The sequence below is a fragment of the Psammomys obesus genome, unplaced genomic scaffold, assembly GCF_907164565.1.
Source record: "Psammomys obesus unplaced genomic scaffold, mPsaObe1.curated_primary_1811, whole genome shotgun sequence".
In the NCBI taxonomy this organism is placed as follows: Eukaryota; Metazoa; Chordata; class Mammalia; order Rodentia; family Muridae; genus Psammomys; species Psammomys obesus.
In genome coordinates this window covers 3,438,320-3,462,890 of record NW_026590767.1, presented here as the reverse complement: position 1 = coordinate 3,462,890, position 24,571 = coordinate 3,438,320, and the positions used below count along the sequence as shown (strand labels likewise).

The 24,571-nt window shown below is 45.8% G+C and overlaps 1 protein-coding gene across 1 annotated transcript in view; it reads left to right on the top strand.

Moving 5' to 3' along the window:
- The window catches only part of Cpxm2 (carboxypeptidase X, M14 family member 2), a 106,653-nt gene that overhangs the window by 4,325 nt on the left and 77,757 nt on the right, over window positions 1–24,571 (top strand). The window contains exons 2-3 of the mRNA XM_055608890.1: window positions 6,548–6,646; window positions 23,057–23,166. Coding sequence (XP_055464865.1) covers window positions 6,548–6,646; window positions 23,057–23,166 — 209 coding nt within the window. The remainder of the gene's footprint in view (window positions 1–6,547; window positions 6,647–23,056; window positions 23,167–24,571) is intronic.

The following is a 24,571-nucleotide window of genomic DNA, read 5'->3' as shown; positions in this document are numbered from 1 at the left end:
CATTTATGTGTATATGTATATGTATGCTTGAGTGTGTATGCATTTCAGGAGTTTCTCCATGCATGTGTATGTATATAATGCACATATGTGCTTTTGTGTGTGTGTGGTGGGGGGGGTCCACCAAGACATAGGTCTGTGGAAACCTTTTCTAAGGGTTAGGGGATTTTGGTGTCATAGTCTGTCTGAGGCCTTTCTTTACGCATCAGTTTGGCCCAGAATATTAGAACTTTTAGGAAAATAAATGGTCACTGTGCAGATTCCTAGGCACTGCAGGCTTCAGACAGCGGCTCTTCAGCCTCTACACCACTCCTGTCCAGATGGGCTCTTCCCCACTTCAGGGTCATGTTCAACTCACTGGACAGACAGTACTGATTGCTAGACTATTCTTCTTCATTGACAAGCTTTTTCTGACTTTATTTATTCAGCTGTTTCTGATTGAATTCCAGTTTCTGCAGCGGAATGCTTTGAGGTCCCAGGAGTGAGCCTCAGGTCCCTAGTTTTCATTATCCAGCACAAAGAATAAGAGAGCAGGCCCATGGGGTTCATGCCAGTGGATTCAGGGTGTGCTTAATTTGTGGTCACCCTCATTTTAGAGGATAAAATGTAGCCAAATGCTGGGCAGTGGTGGTGCACACCTTTGATCCCAGCACTTGGGAGATAGAAGCAGGTGGATCTCTGAGTTCGAAGCCAGCCAGGTCTACAGAGTGAGTTCCAGGACAGCCAAGGCTATGCAGACAAACCCTGTCTCAAAAAACAAACAAACAAAAAACCAAAATGTAGCCAACTAATAGACTACAGTTGCATAATTCTTCTGTCTTTTCCACTCACAGGGCAGATAGAAACAACAAACAAACAAGACTAAGGATAAGTGCTTTGGGTATTGTGTTTTCTTCCTCCTTTGCTCCTTGGGTTAGAAGCTGGCTCTGATATGGAAGCTTTCAATCTGATTTCCCACTGGCTTCTTTGTTTGTAGTGTTTGCAGGAACAGGCTAGAAGGTACCACTGTTAGGATCTGGACAAACCCACAGGGACACCCCCTAGTCCTGAGCTAATCCCTCTGGGATGTGCAGTGTGCAGACAGCCATGTTTGTAGGTCTATGTCCAGAACAATCCAGTTTGCATTTAGTATGTGTTGCAGCCCAGCTGTCAGGGGAAATAATAAAGGGTGGTTATTTGAGCACATTTGCTTATAAACAATTCCCTATCTGTATGAACTGTTACTGGTTGATGGAAAGGGCTTGCTTGCAAAGCTTTGCCTCGTCTCTTGTTGGGCAAGAGCAGCTGGCCTCTGAAGGAAATACTCCATCTTGGGCAAGAGTGAAGGATTAGGAGTACATGTTTGTAAATATTTCAGCAGTATTTTTAATAAACCCAGGGACTATCATTAGCATACTTAAAGAACAAGAAAGCCTTGATGTCAGCCTACATGCTTTAGTGTTAAACCTGAAGTATTTCATCCAAGTCAGTTCCCTGCAAAGCTCCAAGGAAAAGGATGAATTTAGGAAAAAAAGCATTGCCAGCCACCCTTTCCAGAATGCTTTCCAAAGCTAACTCACTGCTGGCCTGTTCCCCCTACTTGTGCCCATGGCTCTAGTAATCAGGGTTGTGCCTGGATGATAGGGGTGGGGACCCTAAAAAAACCCAGGAAGCCAGAGTGCATGCTGTGGTTCTAAAACAGTTGTAGCATTTTCCTGTCCACTTCATGTGTCTGTGAGTGCCAAATCCCAAGGTGACCAAGCTTCATGCCAGGCATAAAACCAGCTTTAGCTCCAGTGCCTGGATTTTGTGGTGAGGCCACTTTTGCATGTCCCAAGGGGCTAGAAAGATGAGTGCTTAGGCTTGGTGTCACCAGCAGTGACAGGCTCTGCCCTCTGAGGTCCTGTCAGGTCTCTATCCACGTAACCAAGGCATGTGACGTGCTCCCTGGTGAGCCTGTTGAGGAGTGAGAGATAATTAGGGGCAGCACACGTGTGACACATGTGACTTTCCAGGCCTTGATTCCTGGCGGATTGTGTCAATAACACAGTGCCCGTTGAGGTGTGAGGTTAGACAGACGTGGCCTTCCAGGTTCTGATGGGAGAGGGGGCTTCGGGGGGCAGTTTGGTATCACCTTTTCCCTGATTCTGGAGTACTTGCTAGGTGGTGCTCTGTAGGTCCTGGCAGACAATGCTCTTGGGTTGTGGCATCTCCTTTTTCCTCTTAGCGCCTCTCTTCAGGCTGCATGAAATCATCTCCGGGTACAGTGCAGTACCTGCCTGCTTATCTCAGCAGAACCCAAACCCAGGCAGGTAGGTGCCCAAGGTACCCCGCACAGCCCTCTACAGACGGCCCATACTCACCTGCACGCACTCTCGCACGCACGCACGCACGCACCTTCCTGCTTGCTGCTGTTACTGGGGTGTTCCCTTGAAGACAAAACACTCCATGTGGGTGTGGCTGAGAGCCAGGAGGGCGGCTGACTGCACAGGGCAGGGGTTCTCAACCTTCTTCATGCTGCCACATTCCGTGATACAGTTCCTCACGCTGTAGCGACCCCCAACCATAAGAGTATCTCCACCGTTCCTAAATAGCTGTAATTTTGCTACTTTTACGGACTGTAATGTAAACATATGTGTTTTCCGATGGTCTTAGGTGACCCCCGTGAAAAGGTCAGTCAGCCCCCAACGGAGTCATGACCCACAGGTTGAGAACTACCGGCACAGAGAGTGGGTGTGTTGGTTTCAGAGGCACTCCTGTGCCAGCTGAGCTCCCTGCCCGTGTGCCCTGGTCCCAGGGGATAGAAGCTCCCTGGGCTGTTTTCCCGTGAAAGATACAGCTTCCAAGAAGAATGGACAGAGAGAGGTGGGGCCAGGCGTTAGTGGGTAGATTGATTTGAGCCTGGCTCTAGGGTAGCGTCACTGCTGTCTCCCTGTCAGACCACTAAGTTCACCCATGACCAGATGCAAGCATGTCATCCAAACGCTGCGTTGATTCTCAGATTCACTCCACTACACACCCTGTTTTCTTTGACAGTGACAAAGAGACACAGGCTCCCCCCCCCTTGTGTTTTGTCCCTTTCCTGCTTCTATCTGTATGGAGCAGAAACTTTTCTTAAATGATGTTTTTTAAAGTTATAATATGATTATATAATTCCCCTCTCCCGTTCCTCCCTCCAACCCCTTTCATGCAACCCCTTTCTCGCTCTCAAATTTATGGCCTTTTCTTTAATTGTATATATACATTATGTGTAGTATATAAAATATTATGTGTTGTGATATTATATATAACATTATATATTATACATTATATGATATAACATTGTATATATGCACACAAACATATACACACAAATATATATATTCCTAAATACATAACTATAACCTGCTCAATTCGTATAACTTTACCCGTATGTTTATGACCTCAGGGCTGATCACTTGCTATTGGATAACCAGTTGGGAGGCTTTTCACTGGAAAATTGTTTCTCCTGCTTTCAACATTCCTTGGTTGCCTACAGTTCTTTGCCTAGGATTGAGACCCCTTGAGCACTTCCTCTTTCCATGTTAGAGTATCCACTGGTGTTGTCATTGTTTAGGTTTTGTTTAGGCAGCCAAGTAGACAAGACCTCACAGATGTGGTCTCTCTCATATTTCTAGGTGGCAAAACTGTGGAAAATGTCCGGTTCCTCTGGCTCTTACAATTTTTCTTTCTTTCTTCTTCTTCTTCTTCTTCTTTTTTTTTTTTCAATGATCCATGAACCTAAGGTGCAAAAATTATGTTGCAGATGCATCAGTTGGGACAGGGCCCCCTATAATCTCTTGTTCTCTGCATTTTGGTAGGCTGTGGTTGTCTGTCATAGTCTTTACCTGTTGCAAAGAGAAGTTTCTTTGATGAGGGGTGAGAACTACGCGTATCTATGAGGCTAAGAATAAATATTTAGAATATAGTTAGGGATTATGCTGGTTTAATAAAGCAGTGGATGTAGGTTCTCCTCCAAGACCAAGGTCTTCACAGCCCTGAAGGAGCTAGCTATGTTTCAAGTACAAGGCATAAGTGAGCTCTAGGTCCAGTTAGAGTTATTAGTTAATGCCAAAGTATGTGTGCCACTGTTTCGAACATGCTGTGCTGGTCTTTGTTGTAGGTGGGTAGGACTCTTGTTTGCTTGGAAGCTTGCATGGCGCCTTCTGATACCACAAGAACTAGTCCTCAGGAGGAGGCTTTCAGGTCATATCCAGATCAGGTCCCATGTTCAAATATTTGTTAAAATAATTCCAGCCCTGGGGAAGCAGAGGCAGGAGAATCCCTGGGCTCTTAACCGGCAAATTCCAGGTAAATGAGACACACTGTTTAAAATTAAAGAAAAAAAAAAAAGGTGGACAGTGCCTGAGGAACAACTGGGGTTGTCCTCTGATGTCCACACGTGCGTGACAAACCGGCATGTTCACTCCAACACGCGTACACACACACACAAGTGTGCTGCAGGATACATTTCTGAGAGAGACATTTAGGTTGCATTTCTGGGGAGCCACCGAGGGAAACTCATGTGGTGGGTTTTCCTCCTGCCATGGGTTCCTTACCAAGAAACATGGAAGAACTGCCAGAGCCCTGGGCCAGCTCCCTGCTTCAGGAGAGTGTAGAGCCCAGAGGCCTGGAATTTCCTGGGGAAACAGAGACTGCAGGGAAGCAAAGGGCTTTTCAGTTTGGAGTGGGTGGGGGTTTGCTACTGTAAGCTCCTTGTGTAGCAAAGGGAAAAATAGTTTTCTATTAAGCCAGAGGAATTATATTTATCACCAAGGACCAGAATAGAACATGTGGCCGGCATTAGCGGTGCCGCTTGCTACTTTTAAGGAATTCTGCGTTGTCACGCGGCCCAGATGGAGATGTTGATTTGATTCTGGCTCCTTCTCTGAACGCTATTTCCACTTCTCTTTCTTCTTTCATCTGTACAGACCATATGGTGCCTTTCTTGCTCTGGGGGGGGGGGCGGGGAGGAGGAAGGTCTGTGGAAGAGGCCTTTGTGCTGGCGGGGAAGGCCCTTTGGAGTCCATCATTAGCACTGTTATGTCCTGGTTGGCAGTGGCCTTGGAAAGCCCTCCACCTCACTCTAGGCCAGTGATTCTCAGCCTGTGGGTCAAGATATCACTGGGGATCACATATTTGATATATACATTGCAATTAATAACAGTAGCAAAATTACAGTGATGAAGCAGAGATGAAATAATTTTATGGTCATCACAGCATGAGAAACTGTATTAAAGGGTATTAAAGGCATCATTAGGAAGGTTGAGGACCACTGCTTGACACCTTTATGTTCCCAATTGTAAAATGTCCTTCCTGTCCTCGGAGGGCTGAACCTTTCAGTGAACACATCTTATAAATTTTGGAGCCTGCTGCCCCTGTTAGCTGTTAACACATGGGCTACTGTTGGTTGCATGTGGGCCTTGGGATAATGCTGCCCAGGTAGAAAGAAGAGCTGTCTGTCATACCTTGAGTGTTTCACAGGTATCATTTTGTGTCTTTGCTCTAATTTCCTGCGTGGCAGGCTCTGCTGTCTTCCTCTGTTGAAGAGGGAATGAAGTAGAGAGGTCAGGCTGGTGGCCCTTGGGACATCCTGGGTGTACGTGTCTGGAGACTGTGGCTGACTCACATCTCTTCCACTCCTGGGAAGGGAAGGCTGTACCCCCACCCCTGGGTTGGCTAGTCTTTATACGGAAGCCCTCTCAAATGGCGAGAGCTCTGTATGATGCCATTCCTGCTCTCAGAGTCCTAGGCCATGAGCTGAGCCCAACAGACTTGCCTGGTTCCTTCCCTAGCTGGATCCTACTTCTCCTTCCTCCCCCTCAGCACTTCATGGGCAACCAAACCCCTGGATTAGGCTTTGCTTGGAGGCAACTTGACTCTACACAGATGCTATCAGTTCCCCTCCAAGGAGAATTAGACTGAAGTGAGGAATCAGGAAAGGCAGTTTAAAGATGGGAAGGAGCCAATCAGCATGAGAGTAGAGGGCTAGGTGTGCCCTCTACACATCTATCCCAGGAGACCTGCATGTCCCTTATCTCAGGGGACAATTTATGCCAAGTGTTGTTACAACAGGGGTAGGAGAAAAATATAAGGAGAAACTGGAAGGTTAGCAGGGTCACATCTGACTCCCAGGTCACTCCCCAGTTAGTGCGCAATAGACTCGCCCACAGGCCCGCAAACCTTAGCCGTAGAGAGAGTTGGGTGTGTGGAGCTCAGCATGGGGGAGCATGCTGGCTTTGATGTCTGCGTCCAGCCTTGACCTCCAGTTCCAGCTGTTACTCCCAGTTCCTCTGGGAGGCCCAGCAGCACTTTGTGGGTTTACCATACTGAACAGCATGTTAAGTTGTGCCTGGGTCCCATGAGGGGTAATTATCTCCATACGCACTGAGCATCTTTTGCTTTAACCACAGACCCCTTGGAGTCCAAGAGTCTGGGGACTGGGGAGCAAAGCTGGAAACAGCTTTCTGCAGGAGAGGACTGCAACTTCTCTCATCCAGAGGCTTCTCTGATACACAAAGTGACATTATCTTTCTCTTTTTTTTCTTTCTAGGCAAAAATAACAGCAGAAAAGGCAGAAGAAGCAAGAGTCTTGAGAAAGCTGCCAGTGATGATCATGGTGTCCCTGTGGTTCATGAGGATGTCAGAGAGAGTAAGTGAAGCTCTTGCGGGGTCCCTGCCCCACTCCTGTCATGGCTGTCTGGTCATAGATACCCTGTAGTGAGATTGTCTGGACTTGTGTCTATTCTTAGCTTTTATGCGGGAGTGCAGACATTTCAGCAGCTCAAACTTTTCTACGGGGGGGGGGGCATTGCTGTCTTATCAAGATTTTCCCATTAAATTGCTCAAGTTGCTCCCATATTACCTATTCCCTCCCTCTTGGAAGCCCATATCATTGTGATTTTTTAGCTGCCCACAGCCTTCATTGGATATTTCTTGTCTCCCAACTCAGCACATAGTCTCTGGGGTCAGAGATAAAGTTTTCTATTTATAGAATCTGCAATACTAGTCCTGACATCCTGCAGCCATGTGAAACTTTTGGTCATATAATTACTCACCCTGGTATGTTCAGTGGGAGGCTGGGTATATAGTTTGACAGAGTGTTTGCCTGCCATGCATAAAGCCTTAGGTTTCATCCCAGAACTGCACACAAAAGATGTGATGTGCACACCTATAAGACCAGCACTAGAGAAATAGAGGCAGGGTTTTTTGGAATTTAAGGTCATCCTCAGCAACACAGACATTGGAGGACAGCCTGGGATAGATGAAATCCTGTCTCAAAGCAAAACCAAAAACAAATGAACAAACCACCCAAAAACCAAACCCCCAAATTATAGAAAAAGAATGCTCAAAGGTGATTAGTTAGTTCTAGTCTCGTGGAGGAGTGCTGGCCCGTGAGCTGTAGCTATGAAATTCTCAACTATTTGTCACTAATGTTGAATCTTTATTGCTCTAAACTTCAATATTCGGGATCATTTTCCTGCTTATATTAATAGCAGTGGCAATGTATTAAGTGTGTCTGTAATAACCAGATTCTTTGCCCAGTGTCTGACCTTCCCAACATTGTGCTGAGCATTATGGGTATTACCCTCTTCCTCCTTCTCCTCCTCCTGCTCCTCCTTCTCCTCTTGCTTCTCTTCCTTCTTCTTCTTCTCCTCCTCCTCTTCTTCTTCCTCCTTCTCCATTCTTTGTAGATTAAGGGGAGGGAGCTGCTTTGGCCAGGGTTGTGCAGCTAAACAGAGCTCAAAATGAAAGATTCCAGGATTATTGGCTTTTTGCTTAGTAATACAGCATACAAAAAAAAAAAAAAAAAACCAGCAAGACATTTTACAGATTTGCCTAGGACTCACTCTCAACTGCCTCATCCACTCATGACTTGTGCCACAGAGGTGACCATCACCAGGGGAGTTGCATGTTTCCTTAGGTACAATGATGGGTTTGGGGCCATGTTTCCAACCAACAGCCTGCCATCAAAGAAATCTCTGCTCTAACAGAGTGTTCTCAGATAAAGATAAATCAATTCTTATGAGCTTCTGCAGTCATTTTTGGAGCTAAATGTGTATTCCATCTGAAGATGGACACTGAGGTGCCCACTGAAAGGACTCTGTCCCTTGGGAGGATATATTGAGTGTACAGTATGTAGATTGGGCTATGTTTCTGACCTGATCCTGAGGCTCAGGTCCTGTAGCCTCTGTGATGGTTAGCTTTTTTCAAAATTATTTAAACAAGTTATTTTAATTTTTTTACAGTTTATTCATTATATATCCCAATTGAAGTCCCCTCCCTCAACTCTTCCCAGTCCCACCCTCCTCCTTTCCTCTTCCTCCAATACCTTTCCCCTAGTCCACTGAAGGGGGAGTTCTCCTCCTTTGCATCTGCCCATAGCTTATCAAGTCTCATCAGGACTGCCTGGATCATCTTCCTCTGTGGCCTGGTAAGGCTGCATCGCCAGGGGCAAGTGATCAAAGAGCAGGCAACTGGATTCACAACAGAGGCAGCCCCTGCTCCCCTCACTTGGGGACCCACATGGAGACTGAGGCATCAATAGGCTACATTTGAGCAGGGGGTCTAGGTCCTCTCCATGCATGGTCCTCCATTGGTGCATCAGTCTCCATTGGTGCAGGACCCCCTGGGCTCAGACTCTTTAGCTTTGTTGGTCTCCTGTGGGGCTCCCGTTCTTTCCATGTCCTTCTATCCCTCCCCCCCTTCTTCCTTAAGACTCACTGTGCTCTGCCCAAAGTTTGGCTATGTGTCTCAGCATCTGCATGGATCCCTGTTGGGTGGAGTCTTTCAGAGAACATCTATGGTAGGCTCCCATCCTGTTCTCCCTCTTCTACTGCTTCTGGTGTCTGTCCTGTTTGCCATTCTGAATGAGATTTAAGCATCTTCCTAGGGTCCTTTTAGTGTTTAGTTTCTTTAGGTCAGTAGATTTTAGTATGGCTATCCTATATTAAATGGCTAATATCTGCTTATAAGTGAGATATACCATTTCTGTCTTTCTGTTTCTGGGTTACCTCACTCAGGATGATGTTTTCTAGTTCTATGTGATGGTTAGCTTTAATAATCAACTTGACCCCATCTAATGTTACCTGGGAAGAAAGTCCAAATGAAGAATTGTCTACTTTAGGTTGACCTGTGGGTCTATCTGCAGTAAATTCTTTTAATTAAGTAATTGACTTGAGAAGACCCATCCCAGTGTGAGAGGCACCATTCCCTAGGCAGCAGGTCTTGAACTGTATAAAAATAGAGAAATAGAAGTAAGTATAAGTAAGCAAGAACGTGTCCATTTCTCTCTGCTCTTACTGTGGATGTGATGTGACCCACTGTTTTAAGTTTCTGCCACCTTGACTTACTAGTGACAACCGTAACTTAGAATTGTGAGCTGAGATAAGCCCTTATCTCCTCTACGGTGTCTTTTGTTTGGGTATTTTATCACAGTGATGACAATGGAACTAGGATAAAGTTTTAAGTCCCTTTCTGGTGATGGGTCTTCTTATCTGCCACCAGCCTGTGGTCACTTTGGGGTGCTAGCCTCAGGAGCACTTAAGAGTTTTGCTGCCTTGTTTTTTTTTATTGCTGAGTAATATTCCATTGTGTAGATATACCACAATTTGTGCATCCATTCCTCCACTGAGGGGCATCTGGGCTATTTCCAGCTTCTGGCTATTACAAATAAGGCTGCTACAAACATGGTTCAGCAAATGTCCTCATTGTGTACTTGAGCCTCTTTTGGATATATGCCTAGGAGTGGTATAGCTGGATCTTGAGGAAGCGCTATTCCTAGTTGTCTGAGAAAGCACCAGATTGCTTTCCAGAGTGGATGTACAAGTTTACATTCCCACCAGCAATGGAGGAGGGTTTCCCTTTCTCCACAAACTCTCCAGCATGTGTTGTCTCTTGAGTTTTTGATCTTAGCCATTCTGATGGGTGTAAGGTGAAATCTTAGGGTCGTTTTGATTTGTATTTCCCTGATGGCTAATGAGGTTGAACATTTCTTTAAGTGTTTCTCTGCCATTCGATATTCCTCTATTGAGAATTCTGTTTAGCTCTGTACTCCATTTTTTTTAAATTGGATTACTTGATTTATTGCTTTTTAATTTCTTTAGTTCTTTATATATTCTGGATATCAGCCCTTTGTCAGATATAGGGTTGGTGAAGATCCTTTTCCAATCTGTAGGCTGTCATTTTGTTCTGATGACAGTGTCCTTTGCTTTACAGAAGCTTTTCAGTTTCATGAGGTCCCATTTATTGATTGTTGCTCTTAGAGCCTGTGCTGTTGGTGTTCTGTTCAGGAAGTTGTCTCCTATGCCGATGAGTTCAAGGCTCTTCCCCACTATTTCTTCTTGGTGGTTTAGTGTGTCTGGTTTTATGTTAAGGTCTTTGCTCCACTTGGACTTTAGTTTTGTGCAGGGTGATAAATATGGATCTATTTGCATTTTTCTACCTGTAGACATCCAGTTAGACCAGCACCATTTGTTGAAGATGCTGTCTTTTTTCCATTGAATGGTTTTGGCATCTTTGTCAAAAATAGACTTATGGGCAACCTTTGGGCAGAGTGCAGGGAATCTTATGAAAGAAGTGGGAAACAGTAAGATCTGGAGAGGACAGGAACTCCACAACAAGAGCAACAGAACCAAAAAATCTGAGCACAGGGGTCTTTCCTGAAACTGACACTCCAACCAAGGACTATGTATGGAGATAACCTAAGACCCCTGCACAGATGTAGCCCATGGTAGTTCAATATCCAAGTGGGTTCCATTGTAATAGGAACAGGGACTTTCTCTGACATGAACTGATTATTACCTCCCCCTGAAAGGGAAGCAGCATTACCAGGGCACAGAAGAAGACAATGCAGCCACTCCTGATGAGACCTAATTGACTAGGATCAGAGGGAAGGAAAAGAAGACCTCCCCTATCAGTGGACTTGGGGAAGGGCATGCATGCAGAGGGTGGTGGAACGAAGGGATTGGGATGGGAGGAGGGAGGGAACCACAGGGGGGATACAAAGTGAATAAATTATAATTAATAAAGAATTAAAAAAAGGAGTTTTGCTGCCAACAAGTCTGTCCTGGAGGGGTTTTCAGTATCTGGTGAATTCTCGAGTGCTTTCAAACATATTTTAAAACATATTTCCTCCAAATTTTTTCTCAGTAACTTCAGCAGAAGGGTTGGGTTGGATTTTCTTATTTCTTCTTTCTCAGATTTGGAAGTTATTAAAATTGGGGGGAGCAATTCAGAAAGATTTTTGGAGGCCCATTTCTACATGCGAGTATACACACACACAACTCACACATGCACGCACACATGCACTTGCACAGGCGCACACGCCCATAGACATGCAGTGTACACATGACATTTCCTCTTTCCTGTCACAGACGCTCTTGTTGGCAAGATTATTTTCCTGAGCTGGCCTCACGGATGGGGTCAGTTGCCTCAAAGGCAGCCATCACACCTTCGATTCACTGGATCCTTTCATATTAGCCTGTAAAAGTATTCTATGTCTTTTAAAGGAAGGATTGATAATACATGGGAGGGGAGGAATAATGGTTCCTTGTTGCACCTGAGGCAAGGAGAGAGACTGTGGGTGTTGACTAGAAGGTTCACACTGAAGACAAGTGACAAAGCCCTCGAAAGAGTCTGAAGTCTGTGAGGACATCTGTAGGATGATGTTGAGCAAGGCTGGGCTACAGACCAGACCACTGGATATTCTCAGGACCTGGAATCCATCTCCTAGCCCATGTTAGGAACCTTAATAAAGATGTGCCAGAAGGCTGAAGTGGCCCAGATGTCTACCATGTCATATCCAAAGTATTGTCCATTGTACATGTTCATACTTTTTTTTTGGAAGGTGATGGGCAGTAGAGATGCTGTCCCCTAATGTTATGTGGGTGGATGGATGACTCCCTTAGCCAAGGAAGTTGTCCTTGAAGAACATCCCCAAGAGAAATCTGTGCTTAGCTGTTGTGTAGCTAGCATGTGATATCAGTTGGCTCAGGTATCTTAGGTACACTCTGGGTGTTGCTGTATGATCAGCTTCCAGGCTGGTTGAACTCTTGTCTGCTTCTCCGCCTTCTTTTGTGCCCACACCCTTTGACATGTGACTTTCTGGTCCCTTCTCCAAAGCTGAAAGCTACTTGACTGTCATCCCATTTCTACTTCTCCCTTTGGGATATCCAGGGATACCCCAATGTGCACCTCTTTGTGGGTGGATGCAATGCGGGATCTTGGTCTGTGCTGAGTGTTTGAGCCTTCTCAGGAGACTGCTTCAGAGAGACAGCTCATTTAATTGGGTGTTGGGGGAAGAAGTGGGCATTTATGCCCCTGGAGAGGTGGCCAGAGTCTCTGGGGCAAGGTTTGTGTGGCTGTGTACAATTGGTCAGGGCAGGGGTGTTGGGAAATACTTCATCTGAACACTTGGGGGCTTAAGAAGGCCAAACCCCAAGAGCAAAGCCTGATAACTGTCAAGGTAATACACTCCTACTAGGGTTGCTAGTGGGGTGGTTGACTTTATGGTACCAGGTTGGGAAGCCGGAGGCCACCAGCTCCTGCCACCTCATCTGAGATAGGTGGGGTTGAAGCTCTCCTCAACCCTTTCTCTGTAATCCTGGGCTGTCATGGTCCCACACCTGACTTTTGGTTACCCATGTGCCAGGTCAGGCTGATAGAATAAAGAGAAGCATCTGTGTGGTAGTCCTGAGCAGAGACTTGGCCTATTATCAAATGTCTACACCCAAGCCACTGGCCCAAGTTGCTCAGTGGTCACTGCTCGGCTTGTTTGCTGTTCTTCCTGTTTGCTTTTGGGATAATTTACCTCCCCATGTCTGTCCTGGTGTTTTCTGAGGATGCATGATGAGAATTGTGGGAAATTGTAGAGATATAGGGGCCTGCCTGCTCCAGGAATGAAGAAGGTATCAGAAAGTGTCTAATTTTCCAGCTGCCATAGATGCCAGGCTTAAAGCTGGGGACACACTCGGGAGCAGTTTTTCCCTTCTGTATTCATCTGACTCACATGTGGTGGTTGTTCTTCCACATCTGGTACTAGGCTCAAGTATTTTTCCTGTTTTGAGTCTTGAGCTTCTAGTGCAAGTTTGGGAGTGGTTACAAAAATTTAAACCAGAATTCCCTGAAGGCAAGACACTTCTGAGTAATTGAGAGTTCTGAGATGCATCAGGTCATCCTGAGTTTAGGATGAAGAAATTTTATCTTTTAAAATCCCCTTTAAGAAAAAGTTTTTGTTTTGTTTTTATCTGAAATAAATGTAGATTCACAAGAAGTCGCCCCCTCCACACACAAAAGTACCAGGAGAAGGGTGGCATTCACCTTTCACTCTGCCCCCTACCAGTGTTGATGTTTTACATGACTAGAGTAAAGTAATAGAGTCGAGAAACTGACTTGGACAAAGACAGACCATGTTCAGATATTCAGAATCTCCTAGTTATACATGTATGTGTGTGTGTGTGTGTGTGTGTGTGTGTGTGTGTGTGTGTGTGTGCATGCATGCATGCATGTGTGTGTGTGTGCAGGTCTGTGCAGCTGTACCATCTGTGGTTTCTGGAAACACTCCTATGCCATTAGACGCTCTTTGTGTTTCTTCTTTATAGATGCTCCTCAACTCTGGCTCCATGCTCAGTCCCAGACTCCTGGCAATGCAGATATAATCTCCAAATGTTGTTACTGTCACACAACATTTGGATACATGGAATCATATCCTATGTAACCCTGGAGACTGTCTTTTTCACATTCAGCATAGATCTCTTTTGTTCCTTTTAAATTGGATAAATAGTCCTGGTTCGGCGTTTTTATGACGTAGTAGTTAGGCAGAGCTAAGCCCATTAAAATATCACTGAGCGCTGACATGTACAGAGAAAACTACAGGGACATAAGGATAGGACGCCCTGGCGTGTGTCATCACCACACGTTGATGCGGCTTGTCATGGACTCTGCACAGTGTGCAAGTGTGTCATTGTAACTGCAGCTTACAGGAAGCTTGTGCTTTCGTCTCTGAAACCTGCTCTGACCCCCAACCTGCTTCCCCTTAAAGACTGCTGTGATCAGAGGTGATCCGTGTGCTTTTAAACTTGGTAATATTGTGGACTTCTGTCCTACAGTCTTGCGTCTGATTTCTTTTGCGATTTATCATGTTTATGAAGCCCATCCATGTTGCTGCATCCTCTACGGAGCTGTAGTATTCCATAGAAGGACTGTATATACCACTGTCTGTACTCATTTTCCTATTGATGGTGTTTGTTGCAGATTTTTATCTTCGGGCTATTACAGAGTGCATTTAGGATTATTTTTTTTGTGGGTGAGTCTTTGGGGTATACCTGCAGTAGAGTTCCTCAGTCGTGGGGAATGTGTATCTTTGATAAGAACTGCTAGGGAGAGCCAAGGGACTTAGGTCAGTTGGTAAAATAGTTGGCTTTGCAAGCATGAGGACCTGAGTTTGGATTTCTATGTTGGAAATAAAAATGGTGGACACAGAGATACACACCTATAATCTCAGCCCAGGAGAGGAGGAGACAGAGGGATCCGTGAATTACTGGCCAGTCAGTCTAGCAAAAGAGGTGATCTCCAGGTTAAATAGAAACTTTCTAAGAACAAAAGAGGACAGAGAACAAACGGAGAGGACACCAGATCTTGAGCTCTGGCCTCCAAATGCACGTGAACACAAGCTCATATGCACACACATATACACATATGAGCATTTACACACAAACACTACACACAGAGACAGAGAGATAGAGAGAGAGAGAGAACTGGCAGAGAATTTTCCAAGTTGATCTTGACTAACAGCATTCCCACCATCAGTTGCTTCTCCTCCTTAAAAGCCCACATTCGGTCTCGTCAGTCCTCTCTATTTTATTCATGTTGGCGGCATGTGCTGCTCTTTTCTTGTGCTCTTACTTTGTGTTTTCACGGTGACCAGTGGCTACTGCTTCTTCTTTGCCATTAGAATGACTTATTTCGTTCAACCCCACTTAGGTCAAGTTTTTCCTTGCCATTCTTCTCATTTGCAGGGAGGGTTTTGTTTGTTTGCTTGACTCCCTTAAAAACAGCACAATAGTGAGTCTTCCGTTAGCCACCCGGATCCCAGCTTGTCTCTGCCCACTGGCTTATCTTTCTACACCACCAAGGGTGTGCTTTGAATAACAGATGTGCTTAAACCTAAAAACAAATCAATCATTAGTCTTTTCTTTGGAAGTTAGTGCTTTTTCCATCATGTTTAATTTTTATTTTTGCCTTTTCCAAGGTCTATAAGACATTTGTCTCTATCTTCTACTGAGAGTCACTGAAACTATCTGATAAAATAAAAATGTGAAGTAAATAATAACATAGGTGGACCATGGATGTGTATTATTCGTAAAGCAGTCTGTTTTGAATAAGTAATTACCTTCTAGGGTCTTTAATAGCAATGGGTGAGGAAAATATGAACTTCCCATGGTGATTTAGTGATTATCAGTCATAGTAGTTTCTGATACATGCCATTTAAGGGATTCTATGATAGAAAATGTTTAGGCCTGTGATTGAGGCTCCCAGCTCAAGGAGGTAGACTAATCTATCTGAGATGGTGGAACTTTCATTAGTAGTTTGGCCCCCAAGGCAAGGTGAATAGGATGAGTGGAGTGGTTGGGAATGGAGTGTAGGAGGCGTTTCAGATGAGGCAGCCATTGAGCTGGACATCTAAGGAGAAGATAAATGGCCAGATCCTTTGAGGCTGAAGCCTCCTGGGAAAGACTCCATAGGTTCAAGGTTTGGGCTTGCTTCCCAGTTCATGATGAATTTCCTTTGCTGGACTGTGAGTGACTGGGAAAGAAACTCTCTAGTTTTCTTTCATTGTGTAGGTGAAAGATGCCAGCTAGAATTTGGGAACCTCAGAAGACTTTCCTGAGAGCTGCTGTCAGTGAGTCAAATCTTTGGGTGGAATGCGGGTATCTATTTTTCTAGGTTCTTCCAGAGATTTTTGTCTTTGTGCTGGATCATTCAGTTTTCTGTCCCAGCGATGCAGTGGAGCACATCATCAGGGTCTTTTTGGTTGTGTTGGGTATCAATGAGCTTTCCAAGGGTGGTTAGATAAGACCAAGATTAGCTCATAGACTTCCCGAGACCCTGAGAGACTCCCACGCCCTTCCGAGCAGCTCTTGGTATCTGAGTCAGACAGTGAGCCACGGCAAACACAGTCTCAGTGTGCCAGGAAGCAGACTCCACACTCTTTATTGGTGAGATGGAATGTCAAGTTCAGAAAGGCAAAGAATTCCATAAGTAAATCCTATTGGGTTTATAGGCAGCAATGAAAACAATAATTCAAGATAACCACTTACTCTTTATCTTCAAAAATTCTCTGCTTCGGTAGTGGTAGGAAGCCACTGCAGATCATAGCTCCTCTGCCAGTGAGTTATGGCTTTCCCAGTTGCAGCCCTTTTCCTGGTATGACCCCCAGTGCCCCCAAAGCCTTGGTATTTTACTTTGGCACATCAAGAAGGAGCATCAAGAGTGTAGTTGGGATCTCCTGTCACAGCTGATTTTCAAATTGAACTTGGTTACTTAGCAATTGCTTAAGTCAGTCCATCCTCTCCAAGTTTCAGTTTATCTCTGGGAAAATATTTGTGAACATTGTGAAGGTTAAGTGGCATGATGTCCAGAGGGGTTGACTCATGGGGAGTTGATTGCACAGTAGCCTGATTGCTTATAGATTGCTTTTCAAGATTTGACCTTTGCAACATTACCCTGGGGATAGTATTCCATGGGGAGCTATTTTGGGTTGGTGCCACCAAGTCATATGCCAATTATTCTCTTTTCTATACTCTCTGGGCTGCAGAGTTGCCTCTGACATCAAAGGCGATAGGTAGGTACCCTTGGAATTTGTTCAAGAACTGATAAACAGAGTGTTCTAGTTTCGTTGTTGCTTTGATAAAAAAAAAAAAAAAAACAAAAAAAACAGCCTTCCAGAGGCTTGTGTTAGCTCTGTTATAGTCCATCCTTGTAGGGCTATCACAACCACAGCAGCAGGAGCTTTAGGTAGCTGGTCACACCACACCCATAGCCAGGAACAGAGAGGATGCATGCCTGCCTGTTCAGCTTGCCCTTTTCTACTCTGATATAGTTCAGAATCAATGAATCGATTCTGCCCAAATTCAGGGTGGATCTTCCCACCTCAACTAACCCGATTAAGAAAATCCCTTACAGTTATGTCCACCAACCAATCTGATTTAGGCAATCCTTCATTGAGATCCTTTTATCACATGATTCGAGACTGTCGTGTTGACAATTAAAATTTCCTGTCACGCTTAGCTTGGTGGCGACACACCATGGTAGTGTCTTTCATAAGAATCTTAGCAAGGGACAGATCTTGAAGTGTGTCCTGAGCAGAGATGAGGCAGAGGTGCTCTCTCCACTGCCTACAGATGGAGCAGCACTGGGAGATGGAGCTTCATTTGGCACAGCGTGTTCCGAGAGCTGCATGCCTTAAGAGACAGTGGCTTCAGTTCTGGGGACTGTCAGCCTTCTCCAGATTGTGACACATCTCGGATATCTAATTAATATTTTCCTAAAGACTTTTTTTTTCACACTCTTTCCCATGTTCTCCCACCCACATGCTTTTCAGGATTAGAGCCTGTTTTAAACAGTGGGTAAAACTCGGTTTGATGGTCAAAGACATGTTTGTTTTTATGGCGGAAAAGAGTTTGTCCTCAGGTCGGTGTGGTGGCTATTGACTCTGGGCACGGATTTGTTGGGGAATAGGTCCTTGCTACAGGATGACCCAGAATACTGAGATACTGAGGAGGCACAAAGGGCTGTGAATGGGTTTCCTGTTTATTTCAAAACTTTTTTTTAAAGCCAAATCTCATGAAGCCCCAGTTGGCACTGTATAGCTGAGGTTGACCTTGGGCATCTTCTCCTGCCACCACTTCCAGAGTGCTGAGATTCTAGGCATGAGCCATCCATAATTCTAGTGGTTTTTTTTAAAGGTATGGTTTTATGCAGTGCTGGGGCTCAAACTCAGGGCTTCATGCTTGTTAGGCAAGCACTCAAGCGTTCTATATCTGAAGCCTCAATACATAGCAATCACCACATGGCTCAGCATATAATAAAAATATATACCGTTCCAAAACAGAGGTTTTTTATTTTTAAACTACTGGTCACAGAGACTTCAATTAAGCTTAAGAATGCTTGTAGCCATTACCAGTGCAATCACATTCCTATCTTCCTCTGTAGTGCATCTTGAAGGATATAGGAACACCCTCAGTGCTGGAAGATAGTATTGTGGTAGGCAGGGCAGGTATTTCCTCGACACTGTAAACCAAAGACACTGTAACATGTCGTTCTTGCTTTGCCTCCTGTTTGGAGGCCTTTGGTTAGAAACATCCTCTGTCTTACCGTCTTTGGGGCTGTGCACCATTGTGCCTATTTAACTTGAACCCTTTACAGTTTCCAGCCATGATTTTTGGTTATGGTGGAAACAGGTACATTTTCCAAGTACTTGTATGTCTGAAAGTGCCCCCGATTCCCTTGGCTGTCAATAGATAGTTTAGTTGGTAACATATTTATGATTTTTTTTCAGTCATCCCTCTGTATGCATGAGTCACCTCTGGGTAATCTTGCACAGCTACAGGCAGGTCAAGGACTGTAGCTGAAATGCAACCGTCATCTCTGCTCTGCTCTTCTGGGTTTCTGAGTTTAAGGAGATGGAGATGTGCTTGGAGCCCCTCATCCATGCTATGGGTGTTCCTGTGGTTCCATTGCCCCGGAGAAACCACCTTGGGGTTTACTGTTAGTGTCTCTCTTCACTGTGGCTGTCATCTAAAACCCAGAGCACAGTCTGAAGTTCACTTCAGGGACCAGTCAGAGACTTGAGTGTGGCTCCAAGGAAGTTGTGAGTTGCTCCTTTTCTTTGAAGTCTTCTCTACTCTCTGCTTGCCCTCTGGCCAGAGGAGAGGGGAACTGCCTGCCTCCTCGTGCAGGACTGTGGCTCTCAGATGGCTTGATGTGTCCTGATGACATGTGCTCCTCTCTGGCTCTTGAGGCTGTTCAGCCTCCATACTGTTCTACTCATTTCCATGGCCCCTCCCACCACTCTCCTGTGTGGGAACAAATTTCGGGTGATACCTTAATTACCTTCCTTATCTATCACTCCAGTGCAGAGGACTTGCAGGTGTACTGGGTGGGAGGAGGCTGTCTCTGCTGATTCTAAACACCCACTAGCTCTTCTAGAAACCTTCAGAATGTTCTCAGGGAATCAAGAGGAGGAAAATGAATCAGGCAAAAAAAAATACTGATGTTCATCAGGGTTAAGCATGGAGTTTGGAGGCTATCTTAGTACTCTAGACTTAGATTTAAAGTCTGAAATAAAAAGATGGTTTTCCTAGTCTTACGTTTTCATCTTTAGTGTAAGAAACACCCTTTTCCTAACAGGGTGTTCCTATGTCAAACTTTCAATATATAAGTTAAGACAGACCTAGGAAATTTCACCTAGTGGCTGTGTGACTATAACCTGAAGTTGCTGCCTTGTTGATTTTTGTATAAAGAAATGTGGGAGAGAGGTTTGTCCTTAAACTATTCTAGATTTCAGCTTTTGCTAATTTTAAAATGTTTAAAAATTCTACAGTGTGTATATGTGTGTGCGCTGGGAGAGCATACGTGTGTTGCAGTGCCAGTGTGTGCCACGGGACCCAGGAGGGGTCCAAAGAACAAGTTTGGCTGATGGGAGCTCTGGTTCTATCCTGCCCTGTCCCTCTGTCCATCCAGTGATCCTTGTTAAACTGAGGCTCTGTTGGTTTCCTTCAGCCAAACAACACTTTCTAACCCACGTGGTTCATATCTTCATCTTTGCCTTTCAAGGGCATTGTGTTCTCCTGGGGCGGATCCATAGCTAGCTACTTCTACATGGATGATGGGAAAGACTTCCAAACAAAACAACATCATCTAAAGATAGCACGTTCTAATAAGGAAAAAATCCCAGTAACAGAGTTCTGGGTTCATGGAAGACACAGTCTATGAGTGGGCAGAGCCCATGCATTTATCTGGGCTCCCATCAAAGTCCCTGCCCAGCAATTTTATGATGAAGGGAGCAGGACATCTTGGATTATTCTGTGATGCTCTTTGTTAGCTGTGGTCAAGAGTAGATGCTGCTCATGTTAAACTCCACTTTGCTTTTGAGTCAGTGTGAGATGTACAACGACGAATATCCCATTCACAGGCACTTCTTTCCTTACCTTGGATATCTTAATGGGGATTGCTCACCAGGGAAACAATTTTTAATAGATATATAACTTCATTCAAGTAGTTTCTTTTTGAACTAAAATATTTATATATGTAGGAGATGTTTTCTTTTTTTTTCTAGAAGAAACGCTTTGAATAGCAGTCACTGTCACTGTGTTGGGCTATCTGTCCATTTGTCTGTCTACCTGTGCATCTGCCTGTTTGACTATAAATGACAGGAATGGAGGTTGCAGGGCTAAATGAGGTAATGGAGTTCTCCTCGATGTTATGCTGAGTGCTGGCTTTTAGTCTCACAAATGACGGTGGCTACTGTTGGCATTTCTGACCTGATTGCATGGAGATGCCACAGATTTGAGTACTGGAGTGTGGAGAGATAGAGCCAGGGTCTTTGCCCCAAGTCTGATCTCTAACGCCCTGGGCCCTCAGGTTCAGAGACTAAGAGTTGAGCTGAGCAGAGGTCATACTCAGAACACAAGGAGTTATCTGCAGAGCCCATTACTGGTGGCCAGCTCAGTGCCAGGACCAGAAAGCATGGGGCCTCTCACACAGGCTGAGGATGCTGCCAGTGGCCAGAGCACGACAGGTTGAGATGAGGTCACCAGTAGAACGCCAAGGACCCAGCGGCAGATAGAAGCAATGAAGAAGAATCAGAGCTGAGGAGTTAGGGGCTCTTGAACCCAAATCCCAGCCAGGTTTTAAGTGGCAGGCTGTTAGATACCCCTGATCCTAGTGGCCCTAGGAAGTAAGGGAGCATTACCCTGAGAGCTTGCTGGAACTGTGGACGCAGCCTGTAATGGCTACAGGAGAACATTGGGTCTGAGAGCCCAGGGAAACAGCTGAGAGATGGTTTTTTTTCCTTGTTCTGAAGCTACAGTTGGGAGGGTACAGACCCACAAAGAGGTATAGGTTTATCATCTGGGCTCAAGCTCAAGTTTATCATCAGGGGTCAAGCTTTATGACTGCCAGACCATGACAAGCAGGGCATTCTACTGCTTTGGTGGGTTGAGAAGGTCCACAGTGATACCCCAGCATAGGAGACAAGCATTAGGGATTATAAAGGATGTTGTGGGACAGTCTTGCTCACTTGTAACACATGAGCATCATCAGTTCCTGGTAGACAGGATGGAGACATACTCACTTAACACTTGATGTCAAAGACATGTGACCCATGTGAGTCGGATCCCTGTGTCCTCCAGACCTGGAAGGGGGAAAGGGAGACCCTTGTGAAGCAGGGGTTTCATGGTAACTGTTGACTCTGAGTGCCTTTGGGAAGTTACGGGTCTGGCTCCCCAGAAAGGGGGTTCTCCTGCTTAACATCTCCACTCACTGAAAGGGACTGCCCTCGGTCATGTGCCTCTTACCTTTTTACACACCCTCTAAAGTCATTGAATGCCCCCCCCCCCATTTACTGTGTGGCCTCTGCCTACATCTCTCTTTTCTGTATGCTGTTCTCACTCACTTCACACTCCCTCACCAATGCTCTACCAAGGACATGACTCTCTGCCCCACCTCCCAAGCTACAAGACCCTTTCCTGGAAGCCATACTATACCAACTGATCACTGGAAGTTGACTTGTCTTCCCGCAGTGTGTCAGAACAACAGCAGGATTCATCTGCCTATGCCAGGCCAGGTAGATGGCTAATGTCAGGTACCAACCCAGGAAGCCTCCCAGAGGCTGTCAGCAGGCCCAAGGGTACACAGTGTCCTTTACCAGCCTGAAGCTGAGACTCTGGACACTAGATCCATTGCACAGCTCTGCTGGCAGCTGGCACCTCTGTAGGTAACTTGCCTCAGGTCTCAATTTGCCACTTTCCATTTTTGAGAGGTTCAGGGGGACTGCATGGTGTCTTGGCTCCTGGTGGATCTGAACTTGTCTGCCTACAGTGCCTGGGTGGACTTTCTCATACAGGTAACCACAGAGTCCCTGTCACCTCACTAGACCCCTCTAACCTGAGGTTATCATGGCCTTTTGCTGAGTCTGCAGACATGTCCCCAGAGGACCCTTGATTCCAGGGCACTTCCAGTTTCCCAATGAGTGTGGCCTCTGATGTTTGATGTTGTCTGATATTTCTGGTAGAAATAGACTCTGTTCACATCTACTCAAGAGCCATTTTTCTTCTCCAATCAGATGGTATCAAATCAGCTGCCTCTGGCAGCTGCTTTGATACGATAGTAGGAGGAGACTCTCTTTTGATGCTGTGTTACTATTTGCCCCAAATGGGACATGATAGCAGGTCACTGGATGAGAGTGTAGCCCAGTCTAGGAGACCTGGAGTCCAGCCCCAGATGCCATCATTACCATCATGTGTAGGGATGGTTGTATAGACTTGGGCAGTCATTGGCTGGCATGGATTGCTGGGTCAAGCTGTGCTCGAGAGCTGTTCTCACAGCTAAACATTCTGCCAATAAGGAAGACAATAGAGGGTTTTTATTTATGTTTCTCTACTCATTACCATGCACAACAGAGGCCAGAGTTGCTGAAGCAAAATCAACAAGTCCTGGTTAATTTGCAGAGCTCAAGCATGGGGTTTTTAGAAGACTTCTACCCAGTGCTATTCTCTGAGTCCCATAGAAGGGGCCTTAATTGCAAATGGCATCAAACAACAGCAAGGCCAGTCTGGTATCTGAGAGCCCATATATCCCGAAAGCAAATACTAGTGACAGAGAGCTGGGGAGCCATTGCTGGTTGCTCTGATCTAACCTGTCTGAAACACAGGGTGTGTTTGGGTGAGGGGCCATGCTGGTGGCTTGGGAGCTCATTGGTTGGAGAAAGCACATAGCCGTTTCGGAAAAGCAGACACTCGTTTCTTCTGTCTTTGTTCCTAACAAACCCTGTCCTTCCCAGGTTGCCCACCTCTTGGCTTGGAAACCTTAAAAATCACAGACTTCCAGCTGCATGCCTCCACAACAAAGCGCTATGGCCTGGGAGCGCATCGTGGGAGACTCAACATCCAGGTACTGGCTTCTCAGGCGCATCCTGCCCACTCCGCTGGCTGCTCCGCTCACCGACGCAGGGAGGGTTTCCCCTGAGCTTGGCATTTGTTGAGCGCCTGGCATTTGAAGGGTGCTGGCTGTTTCCCAAGGTGAGGGGGCACTGCAGAGAAGCCCTGTGTATAGAGGGTGGGGCTTCTCCAGAGACAGAAGGCAGGACCGGCGACGAGGTAAGGACTTTCCTTTGGGTGCCCTCTGTCTAGAAATGGCAGGAGCAGAATAAAGGGTACTCACAGGCACGGACGTGGCTGAGATTTCCGTCACACAGCAGGGAGGTGGCCCCATTTTCCCTCTCTTCTTTGGTAATCATCCAGGCTGTTCTGTGGGTCCTCACCGGCTCTCAGGGCTGGATACATCACGTGGAGCTTCTCTGAGGTCTTATTGTGATCTTGATCCTCGGCCCAGTCTTTCTCTCTGCTGAGCTTCCTCTGCACACTCCACAGGTCTTTCCTCCAATGGTTTCATGGCCTAAAGGGAAGGGCCTGTGGCAGCCAAAGCAATAGCAATCCTACTAAGTAAAGGGAGGGGCTCCCCCGCCCTGTGGTAGAAATCAGCTTGTATGACAATGCCTGGCTGACCTCTTCTATTCACGTGTATGTAATGTCACATTTGGCTCAATCCAGGTGTAGGCAGGACTGTCTTTTTGGAGGCTGGAAGAAAAGCCAGGCCTATGGCAGCCCACCTGGCCCTTGGTCTTTCTTTCTATGATGCCCTCGCTTGGTGGTCTGGGCCCTTCTTATGTGTAACCCTGGGTGTTCCCCTTCTGAGTCCATTCTTTTTCTCTTAGAGGACTCTCTAATCAGCAGGTCTTCTAAGGCCTCTTTTAAGAAGTGACATCTGCTAAGAAACATTTGGATGGGGCAATGAGAAAGTGGAGAGAAAATAAAAGACACCATAACACAAAGCCCCCTCGTGTGTTTTAAGAGGGTAAAGGTGAACTCTCAGTAACTAGCCGGGGGAGATCACTACTGATCTGTGAGGGTCCTAGGTCCCCTGGGATGAACTGCAGACCTCTGAGGGAGCAGCTATAACCTTTTCTTTAATGCAGTACTTACTTAACTTTTTACTGCGACCAAATGCCTGGTAAAAGCAACTTAGGGGAGGTTTGTTTTGTTTCGTTTTGCTCGCCCAGAGTGAAAAGGGTAGACTCCATCATGGTGGGAAAGTTTTGGGGTAAGAGCTTGAGGCAGCTGGTAACAATCTCTCCTAGATCAGGAAGCAGAGAGGTGAATGCCCAAGCTCAGGTCTCTTGTTTTTATTCAGCCCAGGACTCAGTCCACAGAGTAGTGCTGTCTGCATTTAGCCTGGGTCTTCCTGCCACAGTTCATCCAAGGTCGGTCCCTAGGTGATTCTAGATCCCATCAAAGTG